The 13,426-nt window shown below is 47.8% G+C and overlaps 4 protein-coding genes across 4 annotated transcripts; 2 read left to right on the plus strand and 2 right to left on the minus strand.

Annotated features, from left to right (window-relative positions):
* Positions 1–464: 464 nt before the first annotated feature.
* Positions 465–7,312, minus strand: EYB26_003020 (uncharacterized protein; the record flags this gene model as incomplete). Its single annotated transcript, XM_054262324.1, has 2 exons — positions 465–7,213; positions 7,303–7,312. The coding sequence occupies 2 exons, from the start codon at positions 7,310–7,312 to the stop codon at positions 465–467; spliced, it is 6,759 nt and encodes a 2,252-aa protein (XP_054118299.1).
* Positions 7,313–9,493: 2,181 nt separating this feature from the next.
* On the plus strand, positions 9,494–10,308 carry EYB26_003021 (uncharacterized protein; the record flags this gene model as incomplete). The annotated part of the gene is made up of 4 exons (XM_054262325.1): positions 9,494–9,691; positions 9,763–9,970; positions 10,035–10,222; positions 10,291–10,308. 4 exons carry the CDS (start codon positions 9,494–9,496, stop codon positions 10,306–10,308), a joined length of 612 nt encoding a protein of 203 aa, XP_054118300.1.
* A 1,307-nt stretch (positions 10,309–11,615) lies between these two features.
* EYB26_003022 (uncharacterized protein) lies at positions 11,616–12,022 on the plus strand (the record flags this gene model as incomplete). Its single annotated transcript, XM_054262326.1, has 2 exons — positions 11,616–11,818; positions 11,875–12,022. 2 exons carry the CDS (start codon positions 11,616–11,618, stop codon positions 12,020–12,022), a joined length of 351 nt encoding a protein of 116 aa, XP_054118301.1.
* Positions 12,023–12,789: 767 nt separating this feature from the next.
* EYB26_003023 (uncharacterized protein) lies at positions 12,790–13,423 on the minus strand (the record flags this gene model as incomplete). The annotated part of the gene is made up of 2 exons (XM_054262327.1): positions 12,790–13,238; positions 13,300–13,423. The coding sequence occupies 2 exons, from the start codon at positions 13,421–13,423 to the stop codon at positions 12,790–12,792; spliced, it is 573 nt and encodes a 190-aa protein (XP_054118302.1).
* Positions 13,424–13,426: the final 3 nt, after the last annotated feature.

Genomic DNA, 13,426 nt, shown 5'->3' on the forward strand with positions numbered 1-13,426 from the left:
ACACATAAAAATACACACACAACAATAATAACAATAACTTCGATCTTTCAGGGAATAGGAATGAATAGATTCAATTTGACATAAGAGTACACGAGTAAAATAGACAGAGTAAGGAAATAAGGGACTATTTTTTGTTAGTAGAGAATGGACATGTCGTTTTTGTACAAAAAAGCAGCAACACACGACACGACAGTGCTGGATAAAGTATTAACAGTGAATGTATGGAAAGCTGTAACGATTTAGCTGCAGTGGTATCAAGACTGGAAGAGGGAAAAGAAAAGGGAAATTAAATTATAGAAACGAAGATATGAAGAAAAATGATAAAAAGGGGGTGAGAGAAAGACATGGGCCATAAAAAAGATATAACGCTATGCAGATGAGGAAACTCTAGATACTATCAAATATGAACAGTCTGGAATTGAAATAGAAGAGGACAGAGGTGAAACAAGATAAGACAATGCTCTTTACTCGTCATGGGCAAAGAGGTGATCGTCTCTGATTCCTTCTGGGGAGTCTGCAGCTATCATGCTGTCAACGTCGTCCATCAAGGAGCTGCCGTCATAGCTGTTTTGCTCCGCATCATGATCATAGCTGGACCTTCGCAGGAGTGGTGGTGTTGTTGGTGGTTCGATCTGCTCCTGATGGACAACCGGGAGCTTATCCATTTGTCGCGCAGATAGAGAACGCGATTGATTGTATCCTCGTAGCGGGCGGCTCTCTGATGCTGTTCGACGACCTGCTAGACGCGCTGGGCCTGGCGGGGCGCTCATATTTTTGGGTGTATATCTTACATTTGAGCTAGGGGGTGTAAGAAGGCCGGATAGGAACCCGCCAGCGTTCGTTGACTTTGAAGGTGTCTGAGTAGCTCCGCTTTCCGATGTAAAAGACTCGCGGCCCTTGCGCCAGTTTCCCCAAGCTGCGGCTGCTGCGAGCGGTAGAGAACGTGGTGACGCAGCAATATCAGCCAATGAAGGGAATGCTTGTCCTGACATTGCCCTCTCTTTCTCCTGCTGCTGCATTTGAAGATTGGCCCGAAGTCGGATGGCAGCGTCCCGGACGGTATTCTGATCGAAGGAAGGCTGCGAAAGGTTGTTAATAATATCCTGGAGATCATCAACACGAACTCCAAGTAGCTCTCTAAGCCAGCTGATTTCAGTGTCCCTCTCTTTGATTTTGTTGGGCGCCTCCTTGTCCACTTCACTGAGCTCCTCTTCTAGCTCCTCGATACGGCTTTCGCGTTGTTGTAATTGATCCTGGAGCACAAGAATTGATTCGCGGAGAGCTTGAGGAGAAATCTTTTCAGGGGCTGACGAGTCCTTGCTGTAAGACAACGATGGTGAACTATGATGCTGCACCGGAGGAGAAACAACGACACCCTTGGCTTGAGCCGCTTGAGCGGCTGCACGAGCTGCAGACTTGGCAATTTCAAGCTTCTCTTCCAGATGAGCGACGCGGTCTTGCAGGTGTGCCACTTTCTCATTGCTAAGGTCTAGCTTCTCCTTCATGTAGGATTCAATCCGCTGTCGGTCTTCAGAAGCATTGTGCAGTGCACGAGCGTGGCGTTCGCGGAGATCGTTCAGGACACGGTCATGTGTTTTGCGTTGTTCTTCCATTGCCATGTCCTTTCCTGCCGTCAACTCCGCTATGGTTGAGTCTTTGTTCTCACGAGCTTCTTCCAAGAGAAGCTCATATCGCTCTTTCATAGTATCGGCATCCATGCGGACATTCTCAACTTGGCTTTCCAAGCGGTTGATCTCAGCTTCGAGTCCTGCACGAATATAATTGACTTGATTGTTTGCTGCTTCAAGGTCGGCCTCCATTGAAGTTCTGGCGCGCTGGATTTCCATACGACTGCTCTCACGGGCTTCGTTGAATTCACGTTCAAAGCGAGAGGCTGCGTTCTCATGTTCTTGGCTTTCCTGGCGTAGAGATGCAACAAGCTCCTCCAATCTGTGATTTTCTTGCTGAGATTGAGCAAAGATAAACTTCAGTTTGGCAGTTTCTCGCTCGGACTTCTCTAGCTCGCCAATGTCAATTTCGAGCTTTTCGCGCAACTTCACTTCCCTATCATATGCAGCACGGAGACTTTCATATTTGGCTGTCAGTTCCTCTTCCTTTCTCCGAGCATTGGCCTGATCGCGGGTCACATCCTTGGTCACGTTCGCCATATCATCCTGCAATTTATCAAATTTGCCACGGAGACTCTGTCTGGCACGCATACTATCTTCGATACGAACAGTAAGGTGTCCAATATTGGACCGCAAATCTTTGTTCTCATCTTCCGTCGTGGCAACCTTCTTCTTCCAGAAATCATGCGAAACACGGTACTCGTCAAGTGTACCTTCCAAAGCAATATTCTTGGCGGAAAGCTCTGCAAGGGTCATCTCCCATGATTCTTGTTGTTTTTCAAGTGCGTCGCATCGCGTCTGGGCCTTCTCCAACTGAGGAATTCTGTCTTCCTTGAGTTCACGAACAGCTGCTTCTGCTTGCTCAGCGGCTTGGCGATAGCGAGCAACTTCACCTTCAGCATGACCAAGCATCTTCTGGACTTCTGTCAAAGCTTCTTGAACGTCACGACGAGCCTTGATTTCTTGTTCGGTACGTTCATCGGCCGTTCGAAGCATGCTCTTAACACCATCTAATTGCAGTTTCAAACTCTCCGCGCCAATTTCTTCAGCCTCCGAAAGAGGTGTCTTTCTGGCGTTGGCTTGGGCATGGACTGCTAGAGCCTCTTGAACCAAAGTCTTGATGTCTGGCTGCTGACGTTGTTGCGTTAATGCTTTGAGCTCAGCCAGTGTTTCTTGAATGATATTGAAGTTCGCCGAAGCTGGAGGAACTTCTTGCCGGCCTAAGCCATGAGCTGTTAGAGCTTCAAGTACTGCGCCCTTCATTTTCTCCAACTTCCTATCTCGTTTGCTCAATGGCGAGATCGAACGAGGAATATTAACCTCGTCGTCCTCATCATCGGCATCGCTATGTTCCACATCTGCTTGTCTGCCGTTGAGTAGTTGACGACCAGCCGATTGTGAGTGCAAGGATACCACAGAGTTTTGTATAATGCTTAGTGCTTGCTCAAGAGGGCCTAATCGCTCCGCCAAAACCTCACTGACAAGAGCATTGACATGACGATCAAAGAACTTGCTTCGTTGCACCAGCTTTTCATCTTCACCTGAGGAGATAACATCGTCCCAGTCACTGATATGCTCATTCGTACTGAGCAATTGGCGAACTGGTGACTGAGCACCTGAAGCAAAGCCTCGTTGTGGGAAAGAGTGATGAGATTGAGTAACATCCAAATCAGACCCAATCTTTGAAGTACCTCGCAACAGTTGATTGAAGTTTCTGGCAGGACTTGGGCTTGGAGCATCACTGCGAATGATGTGAGGTAGCTGTGTTTGTTCCGTTGAGCGTAACACGGGTGTTTCAATGGTCATTTGAGGTGGCAAGGGTGTGCTGAGTCTTTCTACACCTACATCAGAGTCATCGCCATTGAGCTGATCCATTACGGCGTTGAGTTCATCCTCATCGGGCGAGTCATGACCATTGACGGCGACTTCGTCATTTTCATTGGCAATCTCAGGCTGGCTGTTGATTGGTGCCAACTCGGTGACGTTCAACTCTTCTTCCTCAACAGCATAACGAGAAGCAAATAGGCCCGTCTTGGGCTTCTCTGGTTGGGCCTTGACTGGCTCTGGAATGGGGGTAGCTTCACTACTAGGCGACTTGGCCTCATTACTAGGCGACTTTATCGGAACATATTCTGAGATCGAAGGGCGGAATGCGAATGATCTTGCAAATGCCGAGAAGATTGACTTCCTTGGCTCTCGTTTCGATATTTCTGCATTTGGTTGCTCAGCAATAGGGTCAGGAGCAGCTTCGGATACCGGGGTTGCGATCTCTTCCTCTTTCGACTCCGTTGGTGTGCTCTTGTCAATGACTGAATCGGCAGGGTCGGGAACCTCGTTGAAATCGGATACGGCGGGGAATGGCTCGGTGTCAACTGGGGGAATGACTTTCTCCTCCTGAATATCTTTAACCGTCTCAACGGTATATTCCACGGCGACAGCGTCATCTTCCACAAAGCGGCGTTTCGTATCAGGGCTTTCTGGTTTCACAGGAACCTCTAGGACATCCTGCTCGGGAACTTCATTCTCTTTTCCTTCTGCAGACTTGTAGGTTTGATTTGCTACAGCTGTAGCTTGAGTTTGAGTGGCCTCTGCCAATGGCATGAGCCCGGCGAAATCGACATCCTCGTCTTCCTCATCAGCCCCGCGGCGAGCACGCTTTTGTCGTGGCGGAGTTCCTGGTGCCCCACGTTCCATGACCACTTCTTCATGATCATCATCGGGGCGAACAATAGGAATAGCTTTAGATGATTTGTTTGGCTTATTCATCTGGTTGAAGTCGATATCTCCGAAGATACTGCCTTTGAGATGACTGGGTGCGTCCGAAGCATTAGACGTGACGCTTGCACCTGGATTGAAAGTAGGTGCATCAGCGTTGAAGGATGCGGTAGAGAATGTGAATCCCTTCGACGCGCTGGGTACGAACGAATTACTACTAGCGTTGAAGTCGTTACTTGAAGGTGTAAATGAAGGAGCTCCCACATTAAAGCCGCCAATCGAACTGCCAGGTTGGAACACGGATGAGGTGGGGGAAAAGATTGAACCACTTCCGTACCCATTCGATTGAAAAGAGGCTCCTCCTTGGGAAGCGAATACATTAGTCGAGAATGAACCTGTAGGGTTGAACTCCTGGGCTTCCACATTGAGGCCTGACAGAGATGCCTTGGACTTGTGCCTTGCGGCAAAGGAACCGGAACTTGGCTTAGCACTATGCCATGGGTGATGGCTCATGTCAAGTTTTGGTTCGCGGGGACTTGCGGTAAGACTTGGATTAGTATCAATCTCATCAGCATCTTGAATCATATCCATAGGCTGCTGCTGTTGCTCTCCGAAGAGGCGATGGTGGCCGGTAGAGAACGAGTCTGGAACCGAGAACTGTGCATGGGCAGGGGACGGCTGCACATCATCTTCGCCAATAGCCCAGCGAGAATTTTGCAAGTCGCCCTCATTTTCCTCCAACTGTCGCTGAATTGAGTGTTCTAGATGATAATCCGCCTGCGAATACCGATCCAGACCTTTCTGTAACGTTTCACTGAGGTTATGACTATGTCCTCGAGGCGTAGGATGGGCGATTTCAACATTTGACGCTTGAAAATGTTCTGTCTCGAGCTGGGACTCATCAAGGATGAGTGTAGCTGCCCGCGACTCACGAACTTGTCGTTTGTTGCTTGACGGGTCTTGATATGATGAATCCCGAATTGAGTCTGTACGATCACGATGTCCATTCGAACTTTGGTTAAACATCTCGTCGGCATTGAGGGGAGATACAGGTGAAAAGATCGAGTTCAGATTTGGCATGCCGCCAGGGCCGGTTCCTGCAAAGCTGGCTTGACGTGCGTTGAATAGACTCTGCGGAGTCAAGGTTCCTGCAACTGGAGGCGTTGGTTGGTAAGGATAAGGCAACCCTGGTACGAAATTTGCATCCATGCCATAAAATGAATGCTGTCCTCCAAACTGAGGTGGCGGCGATGCCAAGGATTCAGCATGCGTGCTCGGGTTGGTAGACTGGTTGAAATGAGGAGAGAAAGTATGGGAACCAAACATAGGATTACTGGCTGCAGACGAAGTAGGAATTGGTGGGGATGTGATATGGCCAGGGAAGATTCCCATTTGAGTCATTGCCCCCAAGGATGCTGCAGGGGACTCCAAAGCTGGGGGGTCATCGTCGAGGAAGACTCCAAGTGCACGGAGTTTCTCTTCTTGCAAGTGTTGGACGTATGCATCCCATTCGCCCAGGTTTGGAAATCTCACCCCAAAATTCCCGGATACTTTGTCTTGTAAAGATTCACTTTCATCGGGATAAGGCAGGCGACTGAAGCCACCAGTTTGGCTCGAAAATGAGTCCTGCTCGGGCGCAAAAACGTCGAATCCATCCACATGGTATCCTTCATCCAGCCATCTTTGCAGACGCTTTTCGACATCCACCTTCGTCAGTAACTGATAGCCGGACTCCTCAGATCCTCTCTTATCATCAGTAGGCACTGCAATCAAGCAGGTCTTACCGCGCCATGCTACCTTTTTTCTTCCGCGTTGAGACGAGCCTTGACTGGCCAATTGGGGTCTAGGGGTAGCTTCAGCCTTTATGCTCTCAGTATTCTCAATAGGTGTGGCATTCTCTGAAGGCGGTAATGGAAGAGGCTTCTCCGTCGAAGACTCGGTGGTGGAGTCGTGCTCCGTTGAGGGCAGGGGTGTATCTGCTATATCAGACATTGCGGTCGACGGATGCTCGTCCCCGAATGCGAATCCCCAAACGTCTTCTTGCCGTAGAGTAGCGGTGCTGAAAGTGGAAAGATGTTTCTGACGAGACCGGCTGAGCTGTTTACCAAGTCCCTTTCTTGATCTTACCGATAGAGAATTGACTGCAGTAGGCGTTCTCAAGAGGTCCTCCTCGTTAGGTTCGTCTAGTCCCAGCCAACCTTCAGTTGGATCGTCGCCGAAGTTGTTGCGGGCAGTGAAAAAGGATGGTGCCTCGCTACCTTCGTCGTCACTCAACCAATTCGTCCGCTCTGTGCGTGGTTGGCCAGATAGGTAGCGGTCGATCCAGTCCTCAGTAAATTGTTGGAATGAGGAACCTCCTTGTGTGCCCGAAAAATCTCGGGCGGAGGATCGGCCTATTGAGCCGATTGGCCTGAGTACTTGACTGGACGTTGACGTTGTTCGGAATGATCCAGGACCACGTATGGATGTGTAACCACGACCTCTCGAAGGAGAATTTTCGCGAGACGGGAGATTTAAGCTAGGCTGATTACTGAGTGTCCACGAGAGCCGACGCGGGCTGGGTGTTGCATATGGAGATCCCCACGCAGCAGTAAAGTATGCGCTATTTGCCTTTCGATTCTCGGGGGATGACGACGACAGAGAATCCCACGCGCCAGGGTACTTAGGGAGTGACGGAAGGGATTCCGGCGATGCAGGCTGGCGGCGCTGGCTTGGTGATCCAAGTGCTACAACGCTGGAAGCGGCGGGCGAGGTCGCTCGCGATGGCTCAACTGATGTCTGCACAGAGTATCCGTCTGCCAGTGTTGTCTGCTCGTGTGGACGATTAGACGGCGAGGATGCCAATTCGAGGAATGCCGGCGAAGTGGTCTCTATAAGCGGAAGAAATCATCGATTTAGTATAATGTCGTAGCAAGGTCATTCGTTGGGGACGGATATTGCCCAAAGAGCTGTGACCAACGTAGGACCATTGGATTTTCAGGGGACTCACCTTCCGTGTCGTCTATTGCAGCAAGCAATTGCTTGCCGCGCCCGTTATAGTCTGAAATGTTGAAGCATGGAATTCAAGAAATGCAGTTGGCTAGTGATCAGGGGAACCTTGGACGGCTCGCAGCACGTATGACCAAGGTAGAAGGTAATTTCTGGACCTGCACAAATGTCTCGAAATATACCAGACGCCCAAGGCTGTTATTGATGAAGCCTATAAGCGAATTCGCGATGGGTTGAAATGTCGGGCACAAGATCGGAAGTCGTTGTAGAAGTAGACGGTTCCGCGAGATATTCGGTGTGTCACGACGCTAGATTTACATAGACCCGGAGCATACAACAAATGGGATCATGGCGTATGCAACAAAGGAAGCAGTTCTGAGATAGACTTCTTCACAGAATAGCAGGGTAAATGATTTGGCGAATTAGGGCGAAAGAACGTCTAGGGAGGGTGGTCAAAGGTAGAGCGTTCGATGGTCGGCGGAGAGCGAGAAAGGAGGTCAAGAGGGCACGTCACGAACGGGCTACGTTCGAAAAAAAAGTTCCAGTTGCTCTTTGGTGACACTACAGAGTAAGCAGTTAGTTAGGGAACCTTACGCCCCCACTAATAAAGCTCAGCGACTGCTGATTGGTGAAAGAGCCAGTTAGCAGCTGCCGTAGCGCCAAAACCAGATGCTTCCCAGAAGGGCAGTTGCCAGTGGAGTGGCCTCTGGAGAGCCCATCGCGGTTTGCCTCCGGCCAGACATGTTAATTACCGATACACGCGTCAGTACGGGTATGCATGAGAAACACACGGGCTTTTGGCCGGCCTCCGTATGATTACGCCGTATTGACTGGTATTGCTATGTGGGATGCCTTGATTGGCCTGAGTTTCTAGAACAATCACGGTCTTCGACTGTGATGCCTTGGGCCCTAATTTCTAAATAACGGTGAAGCAGTTTGCTGGCATCTATTGCACTAGTTAGTTAACTAGTTGCCAACAGACACGAATAGTCGTTTTGTCTAATCCCAGAATCTGTGCTGAATTAATCCAAATGTTCGCGGTTCTGCTATTTACGACCCGTTGTTACAGAGTAGAGGTTCAAAAAGGAATAACTAACTAATACAAACAACATGACTAATTTCAGGGGTAAAACAGACCGTCCCATCAATTTTTCGAGGTTCTGCCCACATTCATCCGTACTGGATCCATGGTTCCTCACTGCGATGTGGTGCTCTACCACTGGTCTGCTTCTCACATCATGATTGGCCCGCTTGTCCTCCACACAGGAAACCGAGGTGTGCCTACTTCTGCCTCAGGCATGAACCAGGCCTGCATCCCTCTCCAGAAGTCGAATAACTAGAAGATCGGTGTTTTGTTTTGACACAAAGCTTCTAACGGACGAGTAGACCTGTCTTGAAGACTTAATCAATAGTTTTGACGTGTTTCACCTTTGTCTATCTATGTAGCAAACCCTGGAAAGTGGAGCATCCTCTTGATCATTTCTATCCGAGATACCTGAATGTTCACATATCGACTGAGAAAAGCTATATATCTAGTTAACCTTGTAAGGGGAGCCTCTATCTCGCAGATGTCTCAAGACCATTGTTCCTTATTCAGTTCAACGAAAAAACAATGTATCGTCTTTACCAACGTCATATGACATGCGATTGACTCTAACGACTTGTCTAGACGTGTAACTTCGTGACATGGTGTGATCTTTGAACATTTTTGCTGGTAGAAAGCAATCATTGGTGATGGACCTAACAATGAGGTGTTTTTTTCATGTTCGAGGGTCCATGTATTTCCAGTAATTGGTGCCCCTAGCCCCGGATTCTACTGAGAGAAGCTGGATTGAGCATGGGCTATTTGGGGCAATCTCGGAGAGGATCGCTTTGTTGGTTAGTGGTGGTCAAGTCCCGTGTATCTTCTGTAATTTCAAATAACTATAGGTTGAGTAGTCGAGGGTTTTGCAAGGTAAGCTCGATACTACGTATAGACTGGAATCGGAGGTGGTCCGAGCGTCCGCATTACACACGGAACAACTTCAACATGAATTGACACCTTGTCCAATCCGCCAACCTACATTTCCAACACACTCGCTTCAATCATTCCACAATTTTGTTTCCTCTCCCGATCTGTTATAATTGCGGAACTTGTTTTCAGATAATACTTTATATTTGCAATGCGCTTCTCAACGTCCGCGGTCCTAGTGACCATGCTAACCTGGATAGGGGCTGGTACGGCTCACAACATTCAACTCAAAGCTCACTCGCGCGAATGCTTCCACGAAAAGCTTCACAAAGATGACAAGATGACGGTTACATTTCAAGTTGGCGACCGAGAATTTGGCGGTAGCGGCAATCTAGAGATTGATTTTTGGGTACGTCTCTTGCCTTTTTCTTGCCTTTTAGCTTCTCAATCCTCAGTCTGACTTTTGTTTCCCATTTACAGCTTGAAGATCCTGCCGGAAACCGTCAATATTTTAAGAACAGTGTCTCATCCGATGATTACACCTTCACCGCACAGAGAGATGGAAAATTCGTCTACTGCTTTAGCAACGAGGCCTGGACATCGAACTCCAAAGAAGTGTCTTTCAATGTGCATGGAATTGTCTACGTCCCTGAGTCAGAGTTGGCACAAGAACCCATAGAAGTTGAAGGTATGGAAATTTCCGATATATATGTCGATTTTATTTCTGGTCTAACTTTTGGTTCATTGTATAGTCCGCCGCCTGTCCGAATCGTTGGCTCAAGTCCGCGATGAGCAATCCTACATTGTCGTACGAGAACGAGTCCACAGAAACACAGCCGAAAGCACGAACGCGCGTGTGAAATGGTGGAGCATTTTCCAGCTTACATTCCTCATCGGAGAAGGCATTTTCCAAGTGTGGTGGCTCAAGCGATTCTTCGAGGTATAAATTTTGATTTATTCTACGTGATCGATTGTCCTTTGAATTGGGGACTAATTGGTTCTTACCAGGTCAAGCGTGTTGTTTAGAATGTTTGAAAGTTTTCCTTGGCTAGTGCCTCGCCTTTGAGATATACGAATCATACTTGCGGCTTCCTCAGATTTTATTGCGGCGTTCAAAACATTGGTTAGGAGCAAAGACCCTTTCGGTTCGGAGAGTGAAAACGAGATACTTTCTTGATTGTAGTTTTATGTCAGATGATAACTCAGTTTATGCGAAATGAACGAACAGTATAATAATTCTTTTCTGGGCGGTGATGTTGAGTGAACACCCGGGTAGCTTCATGATAGGGAATTTCAAGCGGACACCGGTCAGTCAATATGACAGCAGCTATCGGTATTTTAATAGCCAGTATTGCAATCGATATAAGATGCTCCTTCTTACAATACACGATTGTCCGGCGTAGGTCTCACGATCTAGGGCTAAGCACTACAGGGCTGCCGAAGGTCCATCCCAAGTTGATACCGAAGCAGCCGAGCCAATAGGTACCACTACATTCGAACTGCGACTTTATAGAAGATTCTTTCAGCTAACAACTTCTATGCGACAACGGACTGCGAGCCGAAGCTACAATAAGCTCTTCCTACAACTTTAGGCGCAGTACCGAGGATTCGGTTACTGGGGCCGGTTTCCTTAAGTATCACTTTACGGCTAAAGCTACCTCGGGACTGTTGCAAATAATCGTGTATGTTAACCAAGGGAAAGGATGCCGATCAATCACAAATAGTTATTTATATAATTGAGCAGACAGAGAAGCAACAACTCCCCGCAGTTAGTGAGACTGAAGCAGTTCATCCAGTGGGTCTACCCCACAAGCCAGCCGTCAACGGCTTTAAGGTTGCCCCATTGGAGTGGCTTCTTGAAGTATATACATAAGCATCAATTCCTTCTTTTATTCTCTGCTTCAACTTCACCTAATCCCACTGCTTACTACAGATTAAAGTGACTTCAGGTAGAAGGCGAGAAGAGAATACCGACATCATGGCTACTAATTCCCCCAATCGGTTGCCATTCGCCGAACCACCTTACCTCGCCTTCCAGAAAAAAAGCCCGCGCTTTTATCTACGAAAACCTCAACAAATATGCGCTCAATTGTGAACGTGATGGAATCCCTCAACATGCCTGTGCAATAGTTGAAGAAATTGGGTATTCATGATATTTTGGGGTCAAGGTTGAGGAGTGGGATTTGCACTGACATCTACCTTGGTGAGTTATGGACCCTTGCGCTTTTCTCTTTTGATACTGCATACTTCGTTTTGTGCAATGAGTACTGACAATGCATATGTAGATGGGTCGATCAGGTGTTGCTGGTCCTTTGTGATCGCTAACCACAGGAATGGACTATGGCGTCCCACCTCTCGTCAAACATGCATCGCCCGAGCTTCAGGAGAGAGTACTCCCAGACTTGTTGACGGGCAAGGCGAGGTGTTGTCTTGCCATTACAGAGCCTGATGCCGGAAGTGATGTAGCCAATATCACGACCGTTGCCGAGAAGTCAGCAGATGCAAAGGAATATATCATCAATAGAACTAAGAAATGGTTAGTTATGCTCTTTGTTGGTATTAAAAATGGCCAATGCTAATAATAGCTTACAGGATCACAAACGGTATCTGGGTTGAGCACAGCACCATGGCAGTCCGTACCGGCCCTCCCGGCTCCGACGCAGCAGGTCTCTCCCTGCTTGTCGTCCCATTAAACTACCCCAGCGTCTCAATGCGCCCCATCAAAGTCTGCGGAAACTAAACCCTCAGGCACAACCTACATCTAACTTGACGACGTGCGCGTTCCCATCTCCAACCTCATTGGCACTGAAGGTGCAGGTATGAAGTACATCAGGACCAACTCCAACCACGAGCTACTCGTCAAGCACATGTTGCATTGTCGACAGCTTCCGACTACGTACTCAAGCGCGAGGCGTTCTCGAAACCACCCGTTGTTCGACACCGACTCGCCAAAGCAGCCACCGAGGTAGAGTCTCTATCCACCTGGATTGAGCAGTTCCTATTCCAAATGACAAAACTGAAAAAGGTAGACGGTGATCGAGAACTGGGCGGTTTAATGGCTATGGTGAAAGTCAAAGCCGGTATGGTGCTGAATGAGTGTTCGCAGACAGCTATCCTGTTGTTTGGTGGGAACAGGATGTTAGGATATAATTTACTGTCTTGAAATTTTTTAGATTATTTCAATGTTGCCTGTGGGTAGAAAGAGTACCGGTATCTTGTTGCAATATGTTTGAATAGGTATGAATTGAATGTGAAATCAGGGGTGCTATTTATAACAACCTATCTAAATCTACAGATAACGTGAGACCATTGTAGAAACGTAAAATCATATACAAGCGCAAATCGTAACGCATATCAGATCATTAGGGGTATTTCCGAACCAATAACGCCTCCCAGGGGTATACACGAATAGTTCAAAAGTGAAAAAAATATACCAGAGTTCAGTCTTTTCAGTAAGGCATGGACATGCAAATTTAGCCCATGCTTCGAGGAGACCGTATTTTCTGCTCAAAACCACATTATCGCAACAACCAGACTGACCAGAATGGCCATATAGCTGCCCTTGCTATCCACGGGGCTGGACGAATTGACACGCGCGCTTTTCTCAAGTTGGTCTGAAGGAGAATTTTGACCGGAGAAGGGCTCTGTCGAGTTGTGCTTGTCCACTACTTGGGGCATAGATTCAAGCGATATTGTGATTGGTGTCGACTCTTGAGTGATGGGATGAGGCTCACTTGAGTTTTCGACTGGCTTCGGTATTTGTTGTGACGAACAGTCGTAAGATAGTGGATGTTTGTATGAGGACAAAATTGAAGTGGTAACCTGGCAGACCTGCTGCCACAATAGATCTATGTTGGTAATCGTGCTGATTATAGATGGCGCGGAGACAACGCTTGGTGGTGATATGGTCGATCCGGATTCAAATGAATATATACTCGATTCAGCTTCATAGTCTTCTAAAGAAATAGACAATTAGCAAACTCTGAGCTCAACCTTGTAGTAAAAAGATGTACATACCAATACTTGGACTGCTTCCTGGCTTCATCCAAGATTCGCAAAGATTCGGTGTTATCGATAACAAGGCTGCGACCAGCACTGCCAGCAATGGAACCGCTCCAGGACTTTGTAGACCCGACCTCATATT

The sequence above is a fragment of the Talaromyces marneffei genome, chromosome 2 (genome assembly GCF_009556855.1).
Source record: "Talaromyces marneffei chromosome 2, complete sequence".
Classification (NCBI taxonomy): domain Eukaryota; kingdom Fungi; phylum Ascomycota; class Eurotiomycetes; order Eurotiales; family Trichocomaceae; genus Talaromyces; species Talaromyces marneffei.